We start from the raw sequence: 26880 nt of genomic DNA on the forward strand, positions 1-26880 counted from the left end.
TATAAGTAGTATAATTATCAAAACGACCTCACGTGTTCGTAGATAACAATTCATCGAGGTAAAAACTAGTCAAAAACGTACCAACTTCAATAATGATGGGTACGAAAGAAAACGCGCAGTTGAACTGTCGTACTACAAACAGTGTTTCAGTTTTTCCAAAAAGGGTACTATCGAAAATAAACTACAAAAAGTTGGTACGACAGAGACTCCCCATCACAACATGGTTACCCCAATACACGTTCTCCACTTTTGTGCAAGATCTTATAGCCGGATTAACAGTTGCCATGGTTGAAATACCGCAAGGAATAGCTTATGCAGCCATTGCAGGTACCACTTTCGTCGTACTATAACTTTTTTTATAATTATTTTATTAGGATTACCTCCTCAGTACGGCCTGTTTTCGGGTCTGGCAGATGGTTTCATCTACGCCATTCTAGGAGGGTGCAAAGACATAAACGTCGGTCCCGGGTCCCTCCTGTCGTTACTAATACAGTCTTCAGTGTTACAGGCAGGCCCTCAAGCCGCCATCCTGTTGACTTTTCTTTCAGGAGTTATAGTCTTAGCACTCGGAATCATGCAACTAGGTACGACTAACTCTCGGTTACTATTGTAGTTACTAAATCGTGGTTGTAGGTTTCCTAATCAACTTCTTCTCCTACCCTGTGATCACAGGCTTCATTAATTCAGGCGTCATCCAAATATTTCTAGGTCAAGTTATAAATATCCTGGGTTTGACAAGCAAGAGTAACGGTGTCATCGATAATTGTAGTACCATTGTCAACCAAATCTACGAAACGCGAAAATGGGACACCATTCTCGGAGTTACGTCTCTCGTGGCTCTTCTAGTGTTAAAAGTACGTCTTTTGAGTGTTTTACTAGATGCTACTGTAACGTTTTAGGGAGTCGGGGTTTTTGGAACCTTACACGACCGCCCAGACTGGTCCAAACGAAGAAACCTCCTCGGGAAATTCATATTTGGGCTATATTTAGCCCGAAGTGCTATAATTCTGGTCATTGGAACCTCAATCGCGTACTACTTTCGTGAAGACCCCCCTTTCAAAACCGCGGGTCAAGTCGCTGATAGTTTCCCCACGTTGCAAGCGCCTTCGTTCAGTACCACCTTCAACGGTACTTACTACAGTTTCGGGGATCTTCTTTCCGTTTTTAATATCACGTTGATGTTTATACCACTCATATCGATACTAGAAGAACTAACGTTGAGCAAAACTTTCAGTAATTATTCACCTACTACAAAACGAAGTCTCGCAATGTATATTTTCAGGTAAAGGCAAAAGGATCGACGGTACGCAAGAAATGATAGCCATCGGCTTCTGCAACTTGGTTGGTTCGTTCGTGGGCTCGATGCCAGTGACTGGAAGTTTTTCCAGAAGCACGATAAACCACGCGTCGGGTGTTAAGACCACGATGGGTGGCGTGTTCACGTCGCTGGTACTACTTCTAGCTATAGCGTTTTTGACTTCGGCGTTCCGTTTCGTACCGAAAGCCACTCTAGCGGCGATTTTAATAAGCGCACTGATGTCATTGTTTGAGCTCAAAGCGATGATTTTGTTTTGGAAATTTAAAAGTAAAAGGAAACACAGATTTTGATTCTTGAACATGTTTTATTTATAGAGTTGGATCTGCTGGTGTTTTCGGTCACTTTCGTCATCGGGTTGTTCTTCGGTACTGACTACGGTATTCTGGTTGGGGCGTGCTTCAATTGCTTGTTTGTTTTGTACGCAAACGCGCGCCCGAAATTCACTGTAACGAAAGAGGTGGATTGTGGGAGCGACGTTTATGTGGTTACTCCTAGACACACTTTGTACTTCCCCGCAGCTGAGTATTTACGGGATAAAGTGGTGGAGTTTGAAGGAGACAATGTAACTGTCGTGATTAATGGCAAGTATATACGGAGCATGGATATCACAGTGGCTAGGGTAAGTATAGTCGGTACAACTGACTCCAGTGGGTCAAGTTCTACAATTTAAGGGTGTCACGAATCTCACGGACGAACTAGTGATGAAAAATCGCAAAGTCGTCCTCTGGAATTTCAAAGAATCGATCAAAAATATGTGTATAGGGGTAAACAAGAATATGGAAGACCATTTTTTCAGTGACGAAGATTATAAAACTGTTCTACGAGGTAAAAATGAACTTCAGTATCGTAATAAAAGTACAAGTTGTATTATTTTCAGATGAGTCAATTGTGATAGCGTAATTTATTGACTCTAGAGTCATTTTTACAAAAAATAAAACTTGTTGAAAAATCTGTTTACAAATCCATTAACCCAATTGTTTACACACAATTAGGTGAAGTGCTCTATTATGTTCCCATTAACTCAGACTCCTATTTCCACTCGTTCCCACAAAAAAATGAAGACACTTATAAAGACAATGTTTGCGAATGATAAATCGCTTTTAGTGCGTCTAGTGGAACGAAGGAAAATGGAAATGGTCAGTGTGGCGGAATTCGCGTCAAATAAAAAAGAAACGACAGGTAAACACACCACTTATTTGAATTTAACAGTGTAGTCACGTGACGTCTTAACTGTCACACGGATTCTATTATTTTTATTTTTATTATAACAAAAAAACAAAATAAAGCTCCGATTCAGCCAAAAATCGTCTGACGCACTAAAAAAACCGGGCAACTCACCTTAATTTGTGAAAATAGACTCATAACCTCACTTTTATAAGTCGGCTTTTAAGTCACCATAGTGCTAAAAAACGTAATTTAAAACACAAAAACACGATCTGTTTCAACCTTCACACACTATAGTAGTTGCATAATGACGCAATTAATAAAAAAATGCTGCTCATTTTTGAAAATCTGTCACCACTGACGTATAAACCAAAGATCGCTGACGCTGTTGTTGCATTGTCCAATAGAAATCTCCAGCGCGCAATTTAAATCGTCTTGTGACTGGAGGGCCACAATCAAGCGAAAAGTCCCCATAACGTCGTGGCTACCCAACTACAACACGAAAAGTCTTCTCCATGACCTCCTCGCCGGATTGACTGTAGCTTTAACCGAAATCCCGCAATCAATCGCCTATGCGGGAATTGCAGGTACTACAACACCACACAAAACTCCCTAAAAATACAAAGTTACTATAGGTCTCCCTCTACAATACGGTCTCTACAGCAGTTTCATGGGCGGCTTCGTCTACGCCGTTTTTGGTAGTTGCAGGGCCATCAACATGGGCTCCACGTCCATCATGGCCCTTTTGATCCAACCCTACGTGGGCGCGCTGGGCGTCAACGCCAGCATTTTCATGTCCTTGGTGGGCGGCACGATAATTTTTTTCCTAGGACTGGTGAACCTAGGCGGTATGTGGGTTAGCTATAGCACCCTGACCTTGAAAGTGTATTACAGGTGTCGTGATTGAATTTTTCTCGTACCCCGTGATGTCAGGGTTTACTTCTGCGGCAGCAATGACAATTGCGTCGTCGCAAATCAAGAATTTCCTAGGAATAAGAGGACAAGCGAACGGGTTTTTGCAGTCGTGGAACAGCGTGATTTCCGAAGTCGACAAAATTAGTAAATGGGACACCATTTTAAGCTCCATGTCGCTACTATTTCTATTTGTTTTGAAAGTAAGTATAAGTAATCGTGTGTACGTAGCAAACAATACAGCGAAAGTTGCAGGAAATCGGGACTGTCAGTGCGAAGAAACAAACCTCACGGAAGAAAGTCGTTTTGTTTAGAATAGTTTTCTTTGTGTCGGTTGCTAAAAATGCGATCGTGGTGACGTTTGGAATTATTTTGGCTTACTATCTCGAGAGCAAAAATTTGCACTATTTGCAGCTGACGGGTAGTGTTGATGGGGGTATCCCCCATTTTGAAATTCCCACGAGTGTGAATTTCCTCGACTGTGTTAACAGCTACAACGTATCCATTTTATTCATCCCTTTAGTCGCCATCTTGGAAACAATTGCAATCGCGAAAGTGTTCTGTAAGTGACAAGCATTGTATCCCGTTTTTAGTGAAAATTTAGCCAAAGGGACACCTCTAGACGGAAGTCAGGAATTGGTAGCCCTGGGTATCGCCAATGTAATGGGGGCTTTCGTCCAATCTATGCCAGTCACGGGTTCCTTTACACGTACAGCTGTCAATAACGCATCAGGTGCCAAAAGCAACATGGCGGCGGTCTTCACGGGGGTCGCCATCTTGATAAGCCTGCCATTTTTGACCTCCACGTTCTACTACATCCCGAAAGCGACTCTTTCAGCTGTTATTATTTGCGCTATGTTTTACTTGTTTGATTTTGAAGCGTTGGCCACACTGTGGAGACACAAAAGTACGTGTGTGACCGTCCTGAACGACTCTATTTTCGTGTTTGTAGAAATCGACTTGGTGCCTTTTTTGGCAACTTTGATGAGCTCCCTTTTTATTAGTTTGGAATACGGAATTCTCATCGGAATCGGTACTCACTTGAGCTTCGTACTATACCGAACCGCTCGACCCCTAATTAGATTACAAACAATTACGCTTAATTACGAAGAAGTGTTGTTAATTACACTTCCAAACATCTATTTTCCAGGAGCCGACTATTTACGAAACGTGATTTTGAAGTGCGAAAAAGCGCCTCTAATAATATTAGACGGAAAATTTGTCCACTATTTCGATGTAACAGTCGTCAAGGTAAATTTAATTACTAAATTACAATTACCGTACGGAAGCTTCCAGGCCATCGCGCTAGTCGTCCAAGACCTCGAACTCAGAAACCAAAAAATCGTCTTCATAAACTTCCAACATTCCATACAAGATCTGTGCATAGGCGTCGACAAAAAACTGAAAACCTGCTTCAGATCAGGAGGAGTGGAAGATGTAATTCAAGGTAATGAGGTTTTAATTAAAAATCAATAAATGGATTAGTAGTATCAGGGTTGATGCTGTTTTTCCACTGAACTTCGTCATTTTTTGTTTTGGTTCGTTGCAGATCGACCTTCGGAGAGACTAAATGAAATATACTCGATACAATAGGTTCTAATTTTAACACTTTTTCGTTGTGATAACTCCGCTGGGTTCTAGGAAGATGGACTAATTCATTTTCGGAAGACAAAAATCTGTATATTTACTATCTTGTAATTATAATAATAATAATAAAAATTCTGTCTGTTGTGATATATTGCTGGGCAAACACAATACATCAACGCCAGCTCGCCCAACCAAATTGAATTAATTCGAAGAAACTACAACACAATTACATAACAGCTGACGAGACCACGAAAAAATCGTACTCGTTACCTTGTCAGTGAAGAAGGCCATTGGTCAATGTAATCGCTCTACAATAATTGCATCGTTTTTGACGGCAAAATACACTGAGTGTGACTGTGGTGTCCGTAAAATAGCGAGAACCTTCGGGTGTTGTTATAAATTCAGATCGAAGAGACGATTCGCTGGTGGTGGCTCGTGTGCATATTATCCAGCTATTTACGAACTGAATCATAGTTTGCAGAGTTTCGATAATAAGGCTAATTAAGCTCGCGATATATAGAAAAGTGCTGGTACGATAGTGAGTGATACATTCAGTGGTACTTTCAGCAGTCAAGGTTCAGTGCTACAGCGGTACAGGTATGCAGTTTTTGTGTTGATATAACCAAAAATCGCGCTAAAATCGGTTATTGTGTAGAGCGAGCGCAGCGAGCGTCTTCCGAACGCGTCTCTCGTCTCTACTTTGCAGCCGGATCTGATTAATTCCTCAACAATTAACGTAATCGCAGTCGTTATCCACTTAAGTCGGCATGATGATGTTGAAGCTGTCTGAAAGAGTGCGAAGGGGATTTCCGATTTTGACATGGTCCAAAGGCTACAATGTGGATATAGCTATAGCGGATTTGGTGGCGGGAATCACCATTGGTTTGACCTTGATTCCGCAATGTATCGCTTATGCTTCCTTGGCGGGATTAGGACCAGAAGTAAGTAAAAAATTAATAACTTCAGATGCGAACCTTCACCTTAACAATACTTGATTAGTTACTGTCAAGGCTTGAAATTATTATTTACCGAGGTAAATAATTGGAGGATGTTTGAGTGATGTCGGTTTTGCTTGAGGGGATACGAAATTGACTCGTTATGACTTGACAATATTTGGGGAAAGTGTTAAACAAATGAGAATTGGGAAATAATGACTGTCCGAATTTTTGGGGTGTGTAACAGGTGGGCCAACCCAAAGGCACAATTACATAACATTTTTTTTTATTACATACGTATGTATCAATGTTACTATCAATAGTAAATTAGTTACTTGCTCAATCATCAAATTCGTTGAATATGGTGAGTCCCAGAGGCACCCCAAAATTTCTAAAATGTCTGACGTTGCTTTTAGAGCTGAAAATTGTCATTTATAAACTCCGTTGATTACTACGAAAATTTACCATTGTAGACATGTTTTAAGTTTCGAAATAAGTCTACACATATGACAAAAAAAGGCAAAATGTATGCCCCGCCCACCCACCCTATCTCAATTCTGGTGATTTTTTTCTATTCGTCGTGAGCCAAGAAGGCGGATATTAACTGCAAAATCCGTATTTTTCTACCAGAAATTAAAAACATATTTTTGAGTATCGTGTTATTCAAAAAATACTATGTATATTAAGAAAAAATTAAAGCCAAAAATTACGCCCCACCCATACCTGCCCTGATCTAAATAGTAATGAAGTTTTCATTCGCTGGCAGACCCAGGGGCGGAGCCTAATTACAAAATCCATATTTCCTTACAAAAATGTACCATTTTAAACGTGTTTTAAGTTTCGAAGAATAAAAAAATCATGACAATTGACATGGGGTGGGTGGGCGGGGTTTATATTTTGCCTCTTTTTCTTAATATATTTACTATTCTTTGAACACGATGCTCAAAAACATGTTTTTAATGTCATCTAAAAAAATTAGTGTTTTGCAGTTTTAAACCCCGCCCTCTTGGTTTACGGCGAATAAAAAAATCATCACAATTGCGATAGGGTGGGTGGGCGGGATTAGATTTAGCCTTTTTGTTTTAGTATGTGTAGACTTCTTTTCACAACATAAATTTAAAACATGTTTAAAATGGAAAATGTGTATAAGGAAATATCGATTTTGCAATTGGCTCCCGCCCCATAATTCCAAAATCCATATTTCCTTGCAAAAATGTACCATTTTGACCATATTTTAAGTTTCTTGCTGTGAAAAAATGGCTATCTATATTAAGAAAACAAAGCAAAATATAAGCCCCGCCCACCCACCCTTCTCGATTGTGGTGATTTTTTTTTTATTCGTCGTGAGCCAAGAAGGCGAAACTTAAATGCAAAATCCTTATTTTTCTACGAGAAATTAAAAACATATTTTTGAGCATCGTGTTGTTCAAAGAATACTATGTGTATATTAAGAAAGAAATAAAACCAAAGATTAAGCCCCACCCATACCCACCCAGATCTCAATTCTCAATTGTGATGAATTTTTCATTCGTTGTCGGATCAAGAGGCGGGGCTTAATTGCAAGATCTTTTTTTTTTAATTTCAAACTTTCAATTTTATAACTTTTGAATTTTTCAACTTCTTGACTTTACGACTTTTCGTTTTTTCAATTTTTCGATTTTTGAATTGTAGATTTTTTGAATATCCTGTTTCTTGATTTCCCGACTCTTCAATGTTTTAATTTTTCGGTTTTGGGATTTTTCAATATGTCGATTCTTCTATTTTTCGATACCGATTTCTCGATATAGATTTTTCCATAATTAAAATTTTTCACTTTTTAAAATTTAAAATTTTTTCGATTTCTGGAAGTCTCGATTTTTCGACTTTTGAGTTCTTCGATTATTTTTTTAAATTTTTTAAATTTTTTGATTATTTATTTTTCAGTTTTTCGATTTCACGATTTATCGAGACTTCGATGTTTCGATTTTTTTATTGTACGATTTTTCAGTTTCTCCAAGTTTTTGATTTATAGATTTAAAATTTTGAATTTTAAAACTTTTTTTTTTGATTTCTCAATTTCCCGATGTTTCAATTTTTCAAAATCTCGATTTTTCAGTTTTTCAATTCTTTAATTTTCCGATTTTTTAAATTTTGGGTTTTCGAATTCTTGGATTTTCGATTTTGCAGTTTTTCGTAAAATCTTTCGTTTTTTTGATGTTTCGACTTCTCGTTTTTTCGATTTTTCAATTTTACATTTTTCGATTTCTGGAAGTCTCGATTTTTCGACTTTTCAGTTATTCGAGATTTCTAATTTTCAATTTTTCGGTTTTTAAAATTTTTGATTTTTTATTTCTCCATTTATCGAGATTTCGATGTTTGGATTTTTCAATTTTTTTGATATATCATTTTTTTCATTAAAAATTTTCAATTTTATAACTTTTCGATGTTGGGCCATTTCGATTTCTCAATTTTTCGGTTTTTTCAATTTTGAATTTTCGATTTCTCGGTTTTTCGATGTTTCAATTTTTCGTTTAAATTTCTCGATTTTTTGATGTCTTGCCAACTCGTTTTTTCAATTTTCTGATTTTTCGACTTTTTGATTTTTCAATTTTAAAAATTTAAATTTTTTCAATTCCTGGAAGTCTCGATTTTTCGACTTTTCAGTTCTTCAAAATTTCTAATTTTCAGTTTTTCAATTTTTAAAATTTTTGATTTTTCATTTTATTACTTTTCGATGTTTGGACATTTCAATTTCCCAATTTTTCGATTTTTGGACTTTTTGGCTTTCTGATTAGACGGGGCTTAATTGCAAGGCCCATATTTGTCTACAAGAATTTACCATTTTAAACATGTTTTAAATTTGTTGTTCTGAAAAGACGACTATGCATACTAAGAAAAAAGGCAAAATATAAGCCCCGCCCACCCGCCCTATCTCTAGTCTGATGACTTTTTTTATTCGTCGTAAGCCGAGGGCCGGAACTTAAAAGCAAAAACTGAATTTCAATGGTAGGTAAGTATATTATTTAAGTGTTAGAAAGTAATACAGTCCTGAACTTGTGGTTTATGAATGCGTGTCGAATTTTTGTCCTTGGCGTGGAAATTTATGGAAAAAAATCAAAATTGTAGATACAACATATTCGATTTTTCGACATTTCAGTTTTTCGATTACTGAATTTTTCCCTATTTTAGAGTTGGAATTTTTCGGTTTTTCGATTCTCAATTTCTCCATTCTTCAAATCTTCGATTTCTCAATTTTTCATTTCCCCCTGTTTCAGTTTTACGATTTTACGATTTTTCGGTTGTTCAATTTTTGACGTTTCTATACTTGAAAATTTTGATTTCGTAATTTCCCAATTAATCGATTTTTTGATTTCTCGACTTTTCAATGTTTTGATTTTCAATTGTTGAATTTTTCAATTTTTAAAATTTTTTTCGATGTTTCATATTTGGGATTTTTCAATTTTTTGATTCTTTGATGTTTCTTCTATTTTTCAATGTTTTAATTTTTCAATTTTTAAAATTTTCAGTTCTTCGATATTTCCAATTATTCGAATTTTTAAATTTTACATTTTTCAGTGTTTAGATATTTCAATTTCTCGATTTTTCGACTTATCGGTTTTAGATTTTTTGGTTTTTTAACGTATCTTTTTTTTTAATTTCAATTTTATAACTTTTCAATTTTTCAACTTTTTGACTTTACGACTTTTCGTTTTTTCAATTTTTCGATTTTTAAATTGTAGATTTTGAATATCCTGTTTCTTGATTTCCCGACTTTTCAATGTTTTGATTTTTCGGTTTTGGGATTTTTCAATATGTCGATTCTTCTATTTTTCGATATCGATTTCTCGATATAGAATTTTCCATAATTAAAATTTTTCACTTTTTAAAATTTAAAATTTTTTCGATTTCTGGAAGTCTCGATTTTTCGACTTTTCAGTTATTCGAGATTTCTAATTTTCAATTTTTCGGTTTTGAAAATTTTTGATTTTTTATTTCTCCATTTATCGAAATTTCGATGTTTGGATTTTTAATTTTTTTTGATATATCATTTTTTTAATTAAAAATTTTCAATTTTATAATTTTTCAATGTTGGGCCATTTCGATTTCTCAATTTTTCGGTTTGTGGACTTTTCGGCTTTTTGATTTTCCAATTTTTTAAAATCTCGATTTTCCAGTTTTTCGATTCTTCAATTTTCCGATTTTTCAATTTTTCGATTTTTTAAATTTTGAATTTTCGATTTCTCGGTTTTTCGATGTTTCAATTTTTCGTTTAAATTTCTCGATTTTTTGATGTCTCGCCAACTCGTTTTTTCAATTTTCTGATTTTTCGACTTTTTGATTTTTCAATTTTTAAAATTTAAATTTTTTCAATTCCTGGAAGTCTCGATTTTTCGACTTTTCAGTTCTTCAAAATTTCTAATTTTCAGTTTTTCAATTTTAAAATTTTTGATTTTTCATTTTATTACTTTTCGATGTTTGGGCATTTCAATTTTTCGATTTTTGGACTTTTCGGCTTTTTGATTAGGCGGGGCTTAATTGCAAGATCATATTGGTCTACAAGAATTTGCCATTTTAAACATGTTTTAAATTTGTTGTTCTGAAAAGACAACTATGCATATTAAGAAAAAAGGCAAAATATAAGCCCCGCCCACCCACCCTATCTCAATTGTGATGATTTTTTTTTAATCGTCGAGAGCCAAAAGGGCGGAATTTAATTGCAAAATTTGTATAATTTCTCTACAAGAAATTACCATGTAAGAAATAAGTATTTTGCAGTTAAGCTCTACCCCCTTGGTTCAAGGCGAATAAAAAAATCATCCCAATTGAGATAGGGCGGGTGGGCAGATTCGAAGAATGGAGAAATTGAGAATCGAAAAACCGAAAAATCCCAACTCTAAAATAGGGAAAAATTCAGTAATCGAAAAACTGAAATGTCGAAAAATCGAATATGTTGTATCTACAATTTTGATTTTTTTCCAAAAATTTCCACGTCTAGGATAAAAATTCGACACGCATTCATAAACCACAAGTTCAGGACTGTATTACTTTCTAACACTTAAATAATGTACTTACCTACCATGGAAATTCAATTTTTGCTTTTAAGTTCCGGCCCTCGGCTTACGACGAATAAAAAAAGTCATCAGACTAAAGATAGGGCGGGTGGGCGGGGCTTATATTTTGCCTTTGTTTTCTTAATTTCTTAACACATAGCCATCTTTTCGCAACAAGAAACTTAGACCATGGTGAAAATGGTACATTTTTGTAAGGAAAGAAGTCTACACATATTCAAACAAAAAGGCAAAATGAAAGCCCGCCCACCCACCCTATGTCTATTGTGATGATTTTTTTTATTCGTCGGGAATCCTTATTTCCTTACAAAAATTTGCCATTTTAAACGTGTTTTAGGTTTCTAAGAAAAAAAAATCATCACAATTGAGATAGGGTGGGTGGGCGGGGCTTAACCTTTGGCTTTAATTTTCTCTTAATATGCATAGTATTCTTTGAACAACACGGTACTCAAAAACATGTTTTTAATTTCTTGTAAAGAAATAAGTAGTCTCCAGTTAAGCTCCACCCCCTTGGTCCACGGCGAATAAAAAAAGTCATTACAATTGAGATAGGGTGGGTGGGCGGGCTTATATTTTGCCTTTTTTTAGTACTTCAGAGGATTTTCATTCAGGTTGGCAGCACTGCACACTACCGTAATTTGATTGGTTAAAAACCCAACGACAACGTCAACGTCAAGTTTGTAAATCCACCTTAAATACCTTGTCACACTTTCCCATGCTTCAGCAAGTGATAAGCTAAAGGTTAATGGAATTAGCATTCTTCTGATAACTTTGATTCAAACAGTTGTCAGATGATAAACTGCGGTTGTTTACTTGACCCAAAAACATGGTAACGGCGATTTTTGCGATCATCCTTTATATAAATAAAACGAAAGATTTTATTAATGTATTCAATGCATAATCTAAATACTGATCACTTTTGTTTATTTATTCTGAAACGTTAGAGCAGACGTAGGCAACCCAAAATACAGATGTTTAACCAATGTTGGTGTATTGCTGGTTGCCGCTACATAATTTTTGTTTTTATTTAGTATGGACTTTATTCTTCTCTGTGTGGAGGCTTCATCTACGTCGCTTTTGGCAGCATCCCGGAACTAAACATAGCACCAACCGCCCTTTTGTCCCTTTTGACCTTCACTTTCACCCACAACGTCACTTTTGGCAACGTCCGAGCATCAATTCTTCTTTGTTTCGTGTCCGGAATCATCGAACTGCTTTGTGGAGGACTGCATCTAGGTAACTAGTTGGTTAAATTAAAAAGTCCCTAGACCAAAACACACTAAATAATATTTGACCGCAGGTTTCCTGGTAGACTTCGTCTCCACCCCCGTCGTGGCCGCCTTCACCTCCGCCGGCGCCCTCACCATCGCCTCCTCCCAAGTTAAAAACCTCCTCGGCTTAAAATTCTCAGCTGAAACCTTCACCGACGTCTGGACCAAAGTCTTCCACCACATCCCCGAAACCAACAAATGGGACGCCTTGCTCGGCCTCGCCTGCTGCCTGGTCCTCCTCTCAATGCGGGTACCACCCCCACCCCCTAAATCACCTCCACCTAACCTCACTCTTGCAGAAACTCAAGGACTTCGGAACCCCGCCCCTCGACGGCCCCCACTCCGAAAAAACCGCCTCCTCCCCAATCAAAAAACTCATCTGGTTTTGCTCGGTGGCCAGGAACGCCTTCGTCGTGATCACGTGCGCGCTCATCGCCTACTTCCTCCCGGCGCCGTTTTCGCTAACTTGTGGGTACGTGTGCGAAATTTTGAAAATATTTGAATTGGGTTCATTCTTATAGCGAAAGTACCGGAAGGCTTGCCCAGTCTGACCAACCCCATGGCTGAAATGGTCATCAGGAACGAGACTCTGACGGTGGTGGATATGATGAAGGAAGTGGGAGCGGGGGTTTTCGTTATACCGTTCGTCGCCATTTTGGGGAACGTCGCCATTGCGAAAGCTTTCGGTAGGTTACAGTTTTTTGATGACTTGTGTACAATTGTGGTTGTAGCTAAGGGCAAGGTCATCGACGCGTCACAGGAGATGATTGCGGTAGGGATGTGCAATCTGATTGGCTCGTTCCTTGGGTCGTACCCCGTGAATGCGTCGTTTTCGAGGGCGGCTGTGAGCAACGCGAGCGGTGTGAGGACACCTTTAGCTGGGATTTACACCGGTGTGATGGTGCTTTTAGCGCTGACTTTTCTCACGCCTTATTTCTCCTACATTCCGAAGCCTACTTTGGCAGCGGTTATTATTTGCGCTGTCATTTTTATGGTGGAAGTGACACTAACGAAGATGATTTGGGAAATTAATAGTGCGTTTTCTTCCGGTTTAAAATTTGTTGTTGATTTTATGTTTGTAGAAATGGATTTGGTGCCATTTTTCGTAACGTTGGCGGCCTGCTTGCTGCTTAGTATAGAAATAGGGATTTTGGTCGGGGTGTGCGTTGACATAATATTCGTACTGTATGGGGCTGCCAGACCCAAAGTCTTAATTGAAAAAATGGTAATTTTTCATTTGCGACATTCTTGTACTAATTTTGACAAATGTAGAACGAAAATGGCGCCAATTATGTCAAAGTGACCCCAACGGCGGCCATTTTGTTTCCATCCGCCGAATTCGTAAGGGAGAAAATTATGAAGAGCAAGGAAACGCAAGTTTTTACCGTTGTCGTTTTTGACTGCCAAAGGATAAACAGGATGGACTTTACAGCAGCAAAGGTATGAACGCATTTAAGAGGCGGAGCTAGAGACACATGTGGACTCTATTGGTGCCGCTAAACCACGCCCCCTTTAAAACTTACACATCGATTTTTTAGTGTTTATCGGCATTCATTTCCGACTTCAAGAAAGTGAATAAACAGGTAATTTTCTACCGGCCTAAAAAATCCGTTGGTAAAATTCTGACGAAAGTGACGGAGGGCGGGGCCAAAGTAGCCCAATCAGAAGACGCTTTATTCAATTTTCTGAAAGGTTAGTTGTAAATATAACAAACGCACCAAGGGTCATTAATCTTTTCAAAAAGTTAAAAAGTTATTGTTTCTAGTCACGTTAATAGTAGTCGTATTAACAATAAAAAATTGGTCTAAAGAGTTTAGACAGTACTTCCCTCGCTGTCGGAAACTTGACGACTGCATGGCTATTGTGTTTTTTTCTCATTACATTTTTGTAGTGGGAATTTAAAAAAAATTGCGATGACGTCAACATTTTTGCAAGGACACGTATATCAGTTGGGATAGATGTAGTGTAATACTAAGAATAAAATTATTGTAATCCCAAATTTTCGGGAAAATGAATTGGGTCGTTTTGAATATTGAATTTTTATAATCAATAAAATAACGAAACAATTTACTCACCTATACGGCAACTGAAAATCGTTTATGTATAAACATTCTTAATTTAAGATGACAAGCGTAACAGCATACGTGAGAGTCAAACAGAGAAACTGTAAACAAAACGACCATCGGTTTTATTGCTTCGACTTCCGCTTATTATATAAAACATTGGGTTTTATTTTAATTCTTGACGGTGAAATTCACAATTGGTTGATTATAAACATGTCTATTTCACATTCGCGGAACCAAGTGATCGCATAAAACAAATGCAGGTCTGTAATGTTAAAGTCGATGTAAATAAGCGTGCTACCCTTATGTTTCAACCGAGTTTTTCCTTTAACAAATTTTGTGTCTACCAAATTGGGTTGGTTGAGGTGTAATACTAATAATAAGTGTTGCCTTTAATTTAATCAATAAAATAAATTGACTTCATTAATTTTTTTGAACCACCTCTTAAGAAAATCTAAAAAATATGAATGGAATGATAAATCACAAGTACAAAATCATCATATTTTTTGCATTTTAGATAGGATTTATTCAGCAAAATTTAAGGGTGACGTCATCAATTTTTTTAGGAGGGATGAACAAATACATTTTCAACAAAAGTTTACCATGCTTATAATAACTTTAAAATATTCCCAAGATTTCAAAGCATTCGGTTTTGTAATTCCTAATTAAATCGATAAAATAAATTCACGCCTTCATTAATTTTTTTGAGTCACCCTGCATATGCAAATCCAAAAATATGAATGGAATGATAAATCACAAGTACAGACTCATCATATTTTGTACATTTTAGATACGATTTATTCGGCAAACTTTTGAGCTGACGTCATCAGTTTTTTGTAGAAGATAACCAAATATATTTTGACTAAAAATTTATTATGCTCTTTATAACCTTAAAACATCTGCAAGATTTCAAAGCATTCGGTTTTGTAGTTCCTGATTAAATCAGTAAAATAAATTTACGCTTTAATTTATTTTCTTGAATCACCCTGTATATGCAAATCCAAAAAATATGAATGGAGTGATAAATCACAAGTACAGACTGATCATATTTTGTACATTTTAGATATGATTTATTCGGCAAATTTTCGAGCTGACGTCATCAAGTTTTTGGAGGGGATAAGCAAATATATTTTGACTAAACATTTATTATGCTCTTTATAACCTTAAAACATCTGCAAGATGTCAGAGCATTCCGTTTTGTAGTTCCTGATTAAATCAATAAAATATATTTACGCATTCATTAATTTTTTTGAGTCACTCTCTATATGCAAATCCAAAAAATATGAATGGAGTGATAAATGACAAGTACAGGCTCATCATATTTTGTACATTTTAGATATGATTTATTCGGCAAACTTTCGAGCTGACGTCATCAAGTTTTTGGAGGGGATAAGCAAATATATTTTGACTAAACATTTATTATGCTCTTTATGACCTTAAAACATCTGCAAGATTTCAGAGCATTCGGTTTTGTAGTTCCTGATTAAATCAATAAAATATATTTACGCATTCATTAATTTTTTTGAGTCACCCTGTATATGCAAATCCAAAAAATATGAATGGAGTGATAGATCACAAGTACAGACTCATCATATTTTGTACATTTTAGATATGATTTATTCCACAAACTTTTGAGCTGACGTCATCAAGTTTTTGGAGGGGATAAGCAAATATTTTTTGACTAAAGATTTATGATGCTCTTTATAGCCTTAAAACATCTGCAACATTTCGAAGCATTCTGGTTAGCAGATTAAAAATAAATTTCAAAATGTTTTATAATTTTGATTTTTTTTCCAAAAATCTGGACGTTTCGGGTGAAAAGTCGATTCAGAGTTGTAAACTACATGTGTAGGACTATGTTATTTTATACAATTGAAAACCCATTTACTATGTACAATTTTGAAGTGACGTCATCGCATTAGTGGTGGGGATGATTAGACAAATTTTGGTTAGCGTTTTACCATCTACATGATATTCTTAATATAAGTACAAAATTTCACAACAATCGGTCGAGTACTTTCGGAGATTATCTGTCTAATAAAAATCCGGGACAACAGACGGACAGACGGACGGACAGACGGACAGACAGACGGAAATGGGAGACCTATTTCTTCGTCTTCTAGGGGTCATGAAAGATCGAGAAAACGTAAAAGTAGAGAGTCGGCCGACGGACTCGATTACAATACTTCCTTTGCTTACGCTCGGGAAGTAAAAACACACATAAACAACCCAATGACTGATTGTGATCAGAAACATAACTTACAAATAGATTAGCAAAGTACCAAACTTGGCAAAAATCGCAATTTCAACACTGTCACCTTTCATACTTAATTATCTATTTCCCAACACGGTAGTCGTAGTCAGCGAAACGGAAATGCACTTGACACTTTGTCAACAATCTAACTGAAACCGTCCCTGACCGGAATCACCGTACGTTGACCCAGTTATCGATTTCGTCAGATGGCAGCACTGATGACAACTTTGACGTTTCAGAGCACGAACAGCCGACAGGGAACGTGGAAATAAACATCGAGAATAAAGACAACACGAGCACACAGCTGTAGCTTTGGCCACGTTAATTAACAATTGTGATATAAAACATTAACATATTTATTACTCTTTATGTGAAAACGTGTTAATAAATTTTTTAAAAACAATGGCAATTTCATATCAACAGAAAGTTTATTTTTGAGCGTGTGATAAGAAATGACATAAAAATGCGGAAGGTGAAGGCGAAACGACGACAAGTGAGAAAACATAAGTCTTAGACACAGCTAAGTCCTCTGCTGCGGTAAGTGATTTTTTCTACTTACTTAAGTCGCTTGGTTAAGTGGCAGCCGTGTCGGATTGGTTGTTTGTCGGGGTGACGTAAGACATTTTTGCGGTAATTTTGAAAAAAGTCGCTCATGTTTGAGTTTTTTGTCAGATATATAATAAACGTGTTATTATTTGCAATGGTGATTAGTCATAGGCGATAAGGTCGAAAAAGGTTTTAGTTTTTCAAGGACACTATATATTAATTAAACAATTATGATAAAAAATTAAATATATTTCACTTTGGAAATACAGTGCACGTCAAAACTGTTTCCTGTCAATTGAACATTACGTTCAAGTACGATCTAAACGCACAGCGGAAATTAAAAAGTGGTCCATAAAGAAGAGAGAAGTAGAGAGGGATATTAGCTACTTAATTGCACGTGATTTCAAATCGTTTAACTTTAAGACCTTGTCTCCCGGCGTGCACTTACATTTGTTTGGTTGTTAGCTTATTTTGGGTTCTTGCTGTATAGTTGAGTGACTTAACGGTGTTTTGAAATCTGGAAAGTGATAACAAAAGTGAGTAGGTGTGTTTTATAACGAAATCACTAAAAATTTTAAGTTGCACCATAAAAAAAATAATATATATATATATTTATTGTTTTGAAATTTCCGCCAAAATGTGGGTGCCAATCGAAAAGATCAGGCCCGTGACGTCACCACTTAAATTTTATTTGAATTTTAAATATTAAAAAAGTAAAATCTTAATTGCATAAAAATATCAAAAATGCGCGTAATCCATACCACAAACAAATTCGCGTACAAATAAGATAAAATTACTCCGAAGTCAAAAGTCAAATTGTGACTAATCTCCGACGATAATTTCCGGGAATAAATATTTTTATCGCACATAAACAATCCCAATGTCTCGGTCATTCCTCTGACCGTGTCACCCATTAAATAACCAAACCCGACCCACCTTCCAAAACTACCTAATCTCCCGAACTTTAACCTCAAAGTGAAAGTCATCTCAGTTTTCACTTTTACAACTAATTATCGAAAAATTCGTCCCCCATTGCTAACCCAGTCACGTCGGGACCCACACCCATAACCCGTTATCTAACTCCACGTCCAGTTCTAGCTTAAACCATGTCCATCGTCAAGCACCTGAAATCGACGCTGGTGCAGCGGGTGCCTATTCTGTCTTGGGCCCCCACGTACACCTCGGAGAAGCTCGTCAGCGACGCCATCGCCGGCATCACCGTGGGCCTCACGGTGATGCCCCAAGCCTTGGCTTACGCCACGCTCGCCGGATTAGAGCCCCAGGTAACGACTTTCGACAGCCACCGAAGCGTGGAGATGTTTTCTACCGAAACCTTGGCATTTCTTATGTTGTTGTTGCAGTATGGGTTGTATTCCGCCTTCGTGGGTTGTTTCGTCTACACGATTTTCGGGACGTGCAAAGACATCACCATAGGTCCCACGGCGCTGATGGCCCTGATGACGTACCAGCAAATCGCGGGTCGAAACACGGACTACGCGATGCTGTTGTGTTTCTTGACCGGCGTGGTCCAGCTGGTGATGGCCATATTGCATTTAGGTACAAACGGGATAAACTGGGAGTCACTTATGGTACGACTGGGTTTCAGGGGTGCTTATCGATTTTATCTCCATCCCGGTGACCGTGGGCTTCACGTCGGCGACCTCTGTGATAATAATGACCTCTCAGCTGAAAAGTCTGTTGGGTTTGAAAATCTCTTCGTCCGGTTTTTTGGACACCATTACCAAAGTTATTAAACATGTAAGGGAGACGAGGATGGCGGATCTCGGGCTGGGGCTTGTCTGCATCGCCGTACTGATGTTATTGAGGGTAAGTCAAAGGAGATTGTTAATTCAAGCGCCGCCCTTTGTCGAGGCTTTATTACTATTGGCGCAAATTAGCCACGCCCCATCAACATTTTTAATTTTGTTTTATCTTATCATAACCAAATTACCAAACAAACCACGCATCGATTAGATACAATAATCTTAACGAGGGATTCCCCCTCTCTGACTCACTCACTGTCCAACTCTCGTTACGTAAACATGCCACTTCCTCGAAGCGAAATTGTGCGTTTTGTGGGGCTCCTGTCCCAACACAGGGACTTAAAAATCACAGTGAGTGAAAGTTTCAAGGGGGCTGCCATCACCGGCCTTGGTGCTTTGTTGGGTGGTTTATTGGGCGGCCCGCGCGGATTAGCAGTAGGTAAAAATTTAACATAACCTTAAATTTTGTGATGAAAATTCGTGCTGAATCACGACTAGGTGGTGTAGCAGCGGCCGTCTTTGCCGGCATTTCGGGATCTGGTAAATATAAATCGGCGATCGAAGTGGTGATGCAGGATTTGACAGAGCCACAAAGACAGGAACTTGCGGATTCGGTGATGTCGGCGTTGAGGAGAGTGGATTGGACTTCGATTGCCAGTGCTACCACCCTGATGACGCTGGTTACCAGCGATACCGTGCTCGAAGGGGCCGTCATTGACGTCATGCAGAGCTTCTTTAGTGACATCGGAATGTCATTGACTTTTTAATGAATTTGTTGGCAATTTTTCAATAAATAGGTTACTAATTAAATTAATCTTATCAGTGGTACAAATGTTTTGAAGTGGTGATACGGATCTACGTTTCAATTCCATTGTATTTACTCTATCTAGATCCAGAGAACAAAGTATCACGAAGATATATTTGGTAACATTTTACAAAAGTCCCTAAAATCACCAAATCTAGTTCCCTTCATCACAATAACCATCCATACACCCTTCCATTCTAGAAACTCAAGGATTACAAACCCACCCCCAAGGACACCAAACCTACGAAAAAGCAGCGCGTCGTCGCCAAAACCCTGTGGTTGGTCTCCACCTCCCGCAACGCTCTAGTCGTCATCATTTGTTCAGCCACAGCCTACTACTACGAAACTACTTCTTCTTCGCCCTTCCGCTTAACCGGAACTGTGCGGCCGGGACTTCCGGACTTCAAGCCGCCACCTTTTGAGACAACCCTCAACAATCATACGGTCACTTTTGGCGACATGATTTCCGATTTGGGGACTTCGGTGGTGTTGGTACCCGTGATTGGAGTGCTGGGGAATGTGGCCATCGCAAAGGCCTTCGGTGAGTGTGACAGGGTTGCCAACCGTTTATTTAGTTACGGTCGATTTCTAAACTTGCCGCTGACGTTGCCGTTCACCGAAACCCTCATATTATATTTGGCCATCTTTTTCTTAATATACATAGCCATTTTTTCACAACAAGAAACTTAAAACATGGTTAAAATGGTACATTTTTGCACGGAAATCTGAATTATGGGGCGGAGCCTAATCTAAAATCGGTATTTCCTTATACAAATTTTCCATTTTAACCGTGTTTTAAGTTTCATGTTGTGAAAAGAAGTCTACACATAGTAAAACAAAAAGACAAAATATAAGCCCGCCCACCCGCCCTACCTCAATTGTGGCGAAGTTTAACTGCAAAATACTTATTTCTTTACAAGAAATTAAAAACATGTTCTTGAGTATCGTGGTATTCAAAGAATACTATGCATATTAAGAGAAAAGGCAAAATATAAAGCCCGCCCATCCACCCGTGATGATTTTTCAAAATTTTCGATTTTTCGTTTTCAGTTTTCGATTTTTTATTTTTAATCTTTTTGATTTTTCAAATATTTGTATCTTCAGTTTTACGATTTGCAATTTTTCGAGCTGTCAAGTTCTTAATGTTTCAATTTCTCGGTTCTTCAGTTATAGTTCTTAATTTTCCGTTTTTCAAGATTTTTCAATTTTTCATTTCTCATTAACTTTTTGAGTATTCAGTTATTCGATTTTCCAACTTGTGAATTTTCCAATTTCTAGAAAATTTATTTTTTTTGTTTCTTCGTTCGTTCAATTATTCGAGTTTTCACTCTCAAAATTATGATTTCTTAACTTCTGAATTTTTCAAACTTTCGTCTGTACAATTTTACGATTTAGAATTTTTCAATTTTTCGTTTCTTCAGTTCCCTATTTTCTGCATTTTAAGTTTTCAACTTCTGAATTTGTCGATTTTTCGCTTCTTCTGTTTAGTTTTTAATTTTAAATTTTTCAAAATTTCGATTGTTCAATTTTTAAAATGTACGATTTTTCAGTTTTAAATTATTTTGTATCTTTACTTATGCGAGTTTTCAATTTTCCGATTTTTCAACTTTTGAATTTTTCCATTTTTCGTTTGTCCAGTTTTTCGATTTTTCAATTCTTCAATGATTGAAATTGTCAACTCGACGATTTTGCTTTTTTTGTCTTTAAAGATTTATAATTAAGCCCCGCCCCTCGGCTTACGACGAATAAAAAAATCATCAGAATTGACGTAGGGTGGGTGGGCGGGGCTTATATTTTGCCTTTTTCTTTTTCTTAATATACATAGCCATCTTTTCACAACACGAAACTTAAAATATGGTTAAAATGGTACATTTTTGCAAGGAAATCTGAATTACGGGGCGGAGCCTAATCTAAAATCGATATTTCCTTATACAAATTTTCCATTTTAAACGTGTTTTAAGTTTCATGTTTTGAAAAGAAGTCTACACATATCAATAAAAAAGGCAAAATGTAAGCCCGCCCACCCACCCTATCGCAATTGTGCCGGAGTTTAACTGCAAAATACTTATTTCTTTACAATAAATTAACAACATGTTTCGGAGTATCATATTATTCAAAGACTACTATGCATATTAAGAAAAAAAGGCAAAATATAATCCCCGCCCACCCACCCCATCTCAATTGTGATTATTTTTCAATTTTTCGTTTTCAGTTTTCCTTTTTTTTTTATTTTTAATTTTTTGAGTTTTCAAATATTTGTATCTTCAGTTTTACGATTTTTCGAGCTTTCAACTTCTTAATGTTTCAATTTTTCATTTCTCTTTAACTTTTCGAGTATTCAGTTATTCGTTTTTTCAACTTCTGAATTTTCCAATTCCTAGAAATTTTAATTTTTCGTTTTTTCGTTTGTTCAATTATTCGAGTTTTCACTCTCAAAATTATGATTTCTTAACTTCTGAATTTTTCAAACTTTCATCTGCACAATTTTACGATTTAGAATTTTAAAATTTTTGTTTTTTTCAGTTCCCTAATTTTCGTATTTCAAGTTTACGATTTTTCAGTTTTGAATTATTTCGTATCTTTACTTATGCGAGTTTTCAATTTTCCGCTGTTTCAACTTTTGAATTTTTCCATTTTTCGTTTGTCCAGTTTTTCGACTTTAAGAATTTTCTGTTTTTAATGTTGCAATTTATTATTTTTCAATTCTTCCATAATCGGAAATTTCAATTCAACGATTCTGCACTTTTTTGTCTTTAAATATTTATAATTAAGTCCCGCCCTTCGGCTTACGACGAATAAAAAATCATCAGAATTGACGTAGGGTGGGTGGGCGGGGCTTATATTTTGCCTTTTTCTTTTTCTTAATATACATTGACATCTTTTCACAACAAGAAACTTAAAACATGGTTAAAATGGTACAGTTTTGCAAGAAAATCTGAATTATGGGGCGGAGCCTAATCTAAAATCGATATTCCCTTATACAAATTTTCCATTTTGAACGTCTTTTAAGTTTCATGTTGTGAAAATAAGTCTAGACGTATTAAAACCAAGGCGGAGTTTAACTGCAAAATACTTATTTCTTGACAAGAAATTAAAAACATGTTCTAGAGTATCGTGTTGTTCAAAAAATACTATGCCTATTAAGAAAAAACGGCAAAATATAAACCCCGCCCACCCACCCCATCTCAATTGTGATGATTTTCGAAATTTTTCAATTTTTCGTTTTGAGTTTTCGATTTTTTAATTTTTAATTTTTTGATATTTCAAATATTTGTATCTTCAGTTTTACGATTTGCAATTTTACGAGTTTTCAACTTCTTAATGTTTCAATTTTTCGTTTCTTCAGTTCTAGTTCTCAATTTTCCGTTTTTTTTTATTTTTAATTTTTTGAGTTTTCAAATATTTGTATCTTCAGTTTTACGATTTTTCGAGCTTTCAACCATCAAATCATCAGAATTGACATTGGGTGGGTGGGCGGGGCTTATATTTTGTCTTTTTTTTTTTTCTTAATATACATTGCCATCTTTTCACAACAAGAAACTTAAAACACGGTTAAAATGGTACATTTTTACAAGGAAATCTGAATTATGGGGCAGAGCCTAATCTAAAATCCATACTTCCTTATACAAATTTTCCATTTTTAACGTGTTTTCAGTTTCATGTTGTGAAAAGAAGTCTAGACATATTAAAACGAAAAGACAAAATATAATTTTTCAATTTTTCGTTTTTAGTTTTCGATTTTTTATTTTTAATTTTTTGATTTTTCAAATGTTTGTATTTTTAGTTTTACGATTTGCAATTTTTCGAGCTTTCAACTTCTTAATGTTTCAATTTTTCGTTTCTTCAGTCATAGGAGTTCTCAATTTTCCGTTTTTTAAGATTTTTCAATTTTTCATTTATCTTTAACTTTTCGGTTATTCAGTTATTTGATTTTTCAACTTCTGAATTTTCCAATTTCTAGAAATTTTAATTTTTCGTTTTTTCGTTTGTTCAGTTATTCGAGTTTCCACTTTCAAAATTATGATTCTTCTGAATTTTTAGAATTTTATGATTTAGAATTTTTCAATTTTTCGTTTTTTCAGTTCCCTAATTTTCGCATTTTAAGTTTTGAATGTCTGAATTTGTCAAGTTTTCGCTTCTTCAGTGTAGTTTTTAATTTTAAATTTTTCAAAATTTCGTTTGTTCAATTTTTAAAATTTTCAATTTTTCAGTTTTGAATTATTTTGAATTTTTCCATTTTTCGTTTGTCCAGTTTTCGATTTTAAGAATTTTCTGTTTTTAATGTTTCAATTTATTATTTTTCAATTCTTCAATAATTGGCAATTTCAATTCAACGATTTTGCATTTTTTTGTCTTTAAAGATTTATAATTAAGCCCCGCCCCTCGGCTTACAACAAATAAAAAAAAATCATCAGAATTGACATTGGGTGGGTGGGCGGGGCTTATATTTTGCCTTTTTTTTCTTAATATACACAGTCAACTTTTCACAACAACAAACTTAACACATGGTTAAAATGGTACATTTTTGCAAGGAAATCTGAATTATGGGGCGGAGCCTAATCTAAAATCGATGTTTCCTTGTACAAATTTTCCATTTTAAACGTGTTTTAAGTTTCATATTGTGAAAAGAAGTGTAGACGTATTAAAACAAAAAGAAAAAATATAAGCCCGCCCACCCGCCCTATCTCAATTGTGGCCGAGTTTAACTGCAAAATACTTATTTCATTACAAGAAATTAAAAACATGTTCTTGAGTATCGTGTTGTTCAAAGAATACTATGCATATTAAGAAAAAAAGGTAAAATATAAACCCCGCCCATCCACACCATCTTAATTGTGATATATTTTTTTTATTCTTAGAAACTAGAAAATAGAAATAAGGTACTTGCGGTTAAGCTCCACCTCCTTGGCTCACGGCGAATAAAAAAATCGTCACAATTGAGATAGGGTGGGTGGGCGGGGCTCCATTTTGCTTGACATTTCAACAATACAGCCCCTTTAAATACGGCAAAAGTTGAACATCAAAGTTACTATCAACGGCAGCGGAAATTTCAAGGTCAATAGCAAATTTATAAATCAAACTATGATTTGTAGCGAGCGGACAGATGATCGACGCCACTCAGGAACTTCTCACCCTGTCGATGTGTAACGTTTTTGGGTCGTTTTTCTCGTCCATGCCCATCACTGGGTCGTTCTCGAGGTCGGCGGTTAACCATGCCAGTGGCGTGCAGACGCCATTAGGGGGAGTTTTTACTGGTAAATATAAATTTGTCTGGTGTAATTGTGCTTTAGTGACTTTCTAGGGACTTTTGCTGTAATTGTGTGTATGTTTCAGGGATAATGGTTCTGTTAGCACTCAGTTTCCTTACCCCGTATTTCGCCTTCATTCCAAAAGCGTCTCTAGCTGCTGTTATCATAAGTGCTGTCATTTTTATGATTGAATATGAAGTGGTGAAACCCATGTGGAGGTCTAGTAAAAAAGATCTAGTGGCCACTTTTGCCACTTTCGTGTTTTGTTTGGCTATTGGGGTGGAATACGGGATTTTGGTGGGGGTTGGAATTAATATTATTTTCCTATTGTACCCTTCAGCGCGTCCTACTGTATATGTGGAGAAAGTCAAGGTAAACAAATTTCGGCCAACTATGACCCCTATTTTTTTTTCTATATATTTTTTTAATATGTTTAGACGTTCTCCAATGGAATCGACTACATCATGATCACCCCCGGCAACAGCCTCTACTTCCCGGCGGTCGACTTCATCAAAACCAGCGTCGGAAAAGCCGGTCTTAACTCGAAAAATCTCCCTGTAGCAATCGACTGCCGGTTTATCCTAGGCGCTGATTTCACCGCCGCCAAAGGAATCTCCGCCCTCATTAACGAATTCCTCATCCGCAAACAACCCCTCTACTTCCTAAACACGCGAGACGAAGTCGTGACCGTGTTCAGAGGCGTCTTTGACAACGACTTCAAGTACTTTAACTCGAGAGAAGAAATGGAGGCCATCCTCGAAGACAACAAACGCAAAGAAATCGAGAGCGAAGACACCCATTTGTTGAACAACGGCGCCATCTGCCACAACCAATGGCGACACTCCATGACCGAACTGAACGAAATCTCATACGGCGACAGCAACATTTCATACCGAAAAGTCGCCACAGAACCATGAGCCCTCTACTTAACTTAACGAATTTATACTATGTATAACTGTCTCAATACACGTTTTTTATTCAATTTAATCAATTAATTAACTAACAACTTACTAAATTACTCCACTTCCACCACGCCCCCCACTTTCTCAATCGCCGCTTTTAGTTTATCGGCTTCGTCTTTCGCGATGTCCGCCTTCACGACCGTGGGCGCACTCTCCACGAACTTCTTCGCTTGCACTAAGTTCATACCTTCTAACAAGCCCTTGATTTCTTTAATAAGGGCGACTTTTTGTTTCTCGTCGTATTTCATCAATTTCACTGTGAATATGGACTTGACTGCTTTGGGGGCCTCCTCTTCTTCCTCGGCAGGAGCAGCTGCAGCAAAACCCCCCATTGGCATAACGGGGGCGTCGGGAAGGTTCAGCCGTTTTTTGAGAGCCCCACTCAACTCAGACACTTCTAGAAGATTCAACTGGGAGATTTCAGTCACGAGCTTTTCGATTTTGGGGCTGATGGGCTTGTCGGCGTCGCTGGGGGGAGGTATTGTCAGTTTTTCCACTGGGGCTGCTTGGGGCTCGGTTTGTGTAACCACGGAACTGAAAAGTAGGGTTATGTCATGCGGTTTTGAAAAAGCGAGAAATACCTGCGGGAGAAGCAGCGCCAGTGTTTGGGGCACGAGCGGAGGCTAATTCGTATCGAATGCATTTTATTATTGTTGTTTTTTCACCGTATTTATAAAAATCGGCGATTTATTCGGTTCACGATGTCGGTAAAGTCGGCACCTGCTACCTAACCTAAAATTGAAAACGCTACTTTTTAATTGCGTTTTAAGAATAAATATGGCTATTTTTGGTATTATTGATGTCAGACAGGCTTTTTAATGGCTATAATGACGCAAAATCAGTAATCAATATTAAAAAATATAGTACCAAAAAAAAAATGTGGGGTCTCCAGTCTCTTGCTACTTTCGTTGTTTGCAGTCCATTTGTCGTTTCGTCTTTTATTATTGACAGAAGTCACGTGATGTCTGCGCCTGCGTTCTGATTGGAATCGAAATTGAAACGG

The 26880-nt window shown here is 36.8% G+C and overlaps 6 protein-coding genes and 1 long non-coding RNA gene across 9 annotated transcripts; 5 read left to right on the top strand and 2 right to left on the bottom strand.

Moving 5' to 3' along the window:
- The first annotated feature begins 13 nt into the window (after window positions 1-13).
- On the top strand, window positions 14-2269 carry LOC135132278 (sodium-independent sulfate anion transporter-like). The gene is made up of 9 exons (XM_064060309.1): window positions 14-99; window positions 151-327; window positions 375-584; window positions 634-854; window positions 900-1233; window positions 1283-1585; window positions 1633-1937; window positions 1990-2143; window positions 2196-2269. The coding sequence occupies exons 1-9, from the start codon at window positions 93-95 to the stop codon at window positions 2216-2218; spliced, it is 1734 nt and encodes a 577-aa protein (XP_063916379.1). The 5' UTR covers window positions 14-92; the 3' UTR covers window positions 2219-2269.
- Window positions 2249-5130, top strand: LOC135132271 (sodium-independent sulfate anion transporter-like). Its single transcript, XM_064060302.1, has 9 exons — window positions 2249-2497; window positions 2890-3069; window positions 3118-3330; window positions 3377-3597; window positions 3650-3956; window positions 3999-4301; window positions 4347-4645; window positions 4691-4841; window positions 4944-5130. The coding sequence occupies exons 1-9, from the start codon at window positions 2326-2328 to the stop codon at window positions 4985-4987; spliced, it is 1890 nt and encodes a 629-aa protein (XP_063916372.1). The 5' UTR covers window positions 2249-2325; the 3' UTR covers window positions 4988-5130.
- Window positions 5053-5336, bottom strand: LOC135132281 (uncharacterized). The gene is made up of 2 exons (XR_010280993.1): window positions 5252-5336; window positions 5053-5196 (listed from the first exon to the last, which is right to left on the bottom strand). It is a non-coding gene; the product is annotated as an uncharacterized LOC135132281 (long non-coding RNA).
- Window positions 5337-5346: 10 nt separating this feature from the next.
- On the top strand, window positions 5347-16955 carry LOC135132274 (sodium-independent sulfate anion transporter-like). 2 transcript variants are annotated; one of them, XM_064060305.1, is made up of 11 exons: window positions 5347-5578; window positions 5637-5922; window positions 11996-12200; window positions 12265-12485; window positions 12535-12703; window positions 12757-12921; window positions 12967-13269; window positions 13318-13460; window positions 13508-13675; window positions 13774-13927; window positions 16653-16955. In XM_064060305.1, exons 2-11 carry the CDS (start codon window positions 5749-5751, stop codon window positions 16703-16705), a joined length of 1755 nt encoding a protein of 584 aa, XP_063916375.1. In that variant the 5' UTR covers window positions 5347-5578; window positions 5637-5748; the 3' UTR covers window positions 16706-16955. The 2 variants fall into 2 exon arrangements, with proteins under 2 accessions (XP_063916375.1, XP_063916374.1); XM_064060304.1 differs by having other exon boundaries at window positions 5456-5578; window positions 16792-16955.
- Window positions 16956-16998: 43 nt separating this feature from the next.
- Window positions 16999-25897, top strand: LOC135132272 (sodium-independent sulfate anion transporter). The gene is made up of 8 exons (XM_064060303.1): window positions 16999-17089; window positions 18191-18381; window positions 18460-18655; window positions 18705-18925; window positions 19868-20207; window positions 24760-24921; window positions 25001-25287; window positions 25353-25897. The coding sequence occupies exons 2-8, from the start codon at window positions 18205-18207 to the stop codon at window positions 25830-25832; spliced, it is 1863 nt and encodes a 620-aa protein (XP_063916373.1). The 5' UTR covers window positions 16999-17089; window positions 18191-18204; the 3' UTR covers window positions 25833-25897.
- On the bottom strand, window positions 17327-26836 carry LOC135132279 (uncharacterized). 2 transcript variants are annotated; one of them, XM_064060311.1, is made up of 4 exons: window positions 26745-26836; window positions 26459-26609; window positions 25927-26411; window positions 17327-17615 (listed from the first exon to the last, which is right to left on the bottom strand). In XM_064060311.1, the coding sequence occupies exons 2-3, from the start codon at window positions 26518-26520 to the stop codon at window positions 25931-25933; spliced, it is 543 nt and encodes a 180-aa protein (XP_063916381.1). In that variant the 5' UTR covers window positions 26521-26609; window positions 26745-26836; the 3' UTR covers window positions 17327-17615; window positions 25927-25930. The 2 variants fall into 2 exon arrangements, with proteins under 2 accessions (XP_063916381.1, XP_063916380.1); XM_064060310.1 differs by lacking the exon at window positions 17327-17615 and having other exon boundaries at window positions 25868-26411.
- LOC135132280 (protein C19orf12 homolog) lies at window positions 19084-19671 on the top strand. Its single transcript, XM_064060313.1, has 2 exons — window positions 19084-19300; window positions 19360-19671. The coding sequence occupies exons 1-2, from the start codon at window positions 19141-19143 to the stop codon at window positions 19626-19628; spliced, it is 429 nt and encodes a 142-aa protein (XP_063916383.1). The 5' UTR covers window positions 19084-19140; the 3' UTR covers window positions 19629-19671.
- Window positions 26837-26880: the final 44 nt, after the last annotated feature.

This window comes from Zophobas morio, unplaced genomic scaffold (assembly GCF_036711695.1).
Source record: "Zophobas morio isolate AGI-343-1 ecotype UQ-CSIRO unplaced genomic scaffold, CSIRO_AGI_Zmor_V1 ptg000021l, whole genome shotgun sequence".
Taxonomy (NCBI): domain Eukaryota; kingdom Metazoa; phylum Arthropoda; class Insecta; order Coleoptera; family Tenebrionidae; genus Zophobas; species Zophobas morio.

Coding starts and splice junctions, on each gene's coding strand:
- LOC135132278 (XM_064060309.1), top strand. Junction 1,234..1,282: donor AACGTTGAGCAAAACTTTCA/GTAATTATTCAC, acceptor GTATATTTTCAG/GTAAAGGCAAAAGGATCGAC. Junction 1,586..1,632: donor TTTGTTTTGGAAATTTAAAA/GTAAAAGGAAAC, acceptor TTTTATTTATAG/AGTTGGATCTGCTGGTGTTT.
- LOC135132271 (XM_064060302.1), top strand. CDS start 2,326: ATGTTCCCATTAACTCAGACTCCTATTTCCACTCGTTCCCACAAAAAA. Junction 3,070..3,117: donor CGCCTATGCGGGAATTGCAG/GTACTACAACAC, acceptor AAGTTACTATAG/GTCTCCCTCTACAATACGGT. Junction 4,302..4,346: donor CACACTGTGGAGACACAAAA/GTACGTGTGTGA, acceptor TCGTGTTTGTAG/AAATCGACTTGGTGCCTTTT.
- LOC135132280 (XM_064060313.1), top strand. CDS start 19,141: ATGCCACTTCCTCGAAGCGAAATTGTGCGTTTTGTGGGGCTCCTGTCC. Junction 19,301..19,359: donor CCCGCGCGGATTAGCAGTAG/GTAAAAATTTAA, acceptor AATCACGACTAG/GTGGTGTAGCAGCGGCCGTC.
- LOC135132274 (XM_064060304.1), top strand. CDS start 5,749: ATGATGATGTTGAAGCTGTCTGAAAGAGTGCGAAGGGGATTTCCGATT. Junction 12,486..12,534: donor TGGTCCTCCTCTCAATGCGG/GTACCACCCCCA, acceptor TCACTCTTGCAG/AAACTCAAGGACTTCGGAAC. Junction 13,928..16,791: donor TTTATTCAATTTTCTGAAAG/GTTAGTTGTAAA, acceptor TTGACGTTTCAG/AGCACGAACAGCCGACAGGG.
- LOC135132279 (XM_064060311.1), bottom strand. CDS start 26,520: ATGCATTCGATACGAATTAGCCTCCGCTCGTGCCCCAAACACTGGCGC. Junction 26,412..26,458: donor TGGCGCTGCTTCTCCCGCAG/GTATTTCTCGCT, acceptor CCTACTTTTCAG/TTCCGTGGTTACACAAACCG.
- LOC135132272 (XM_064060303.1), top strand. CDS start 18,205: ATGTCCATCGTCAAGCACCTGAAATCGACGCTGGTGCAGCGGGTGCCT. Junction 18,656..18,704: donor GATGGCCATATTGCATTTAG/GTACAAACGGGA, acceptor ACTGGGTTTCAG/GGGTGCTTATCGATTTTATC. Junction 24,922..25,000: donor ATTAGGGGGAGTTTTTACTG/GTAAATATAAAT, acceptor TGTATGTTTCAG/GGATAATGGTTCTGTTAGCA.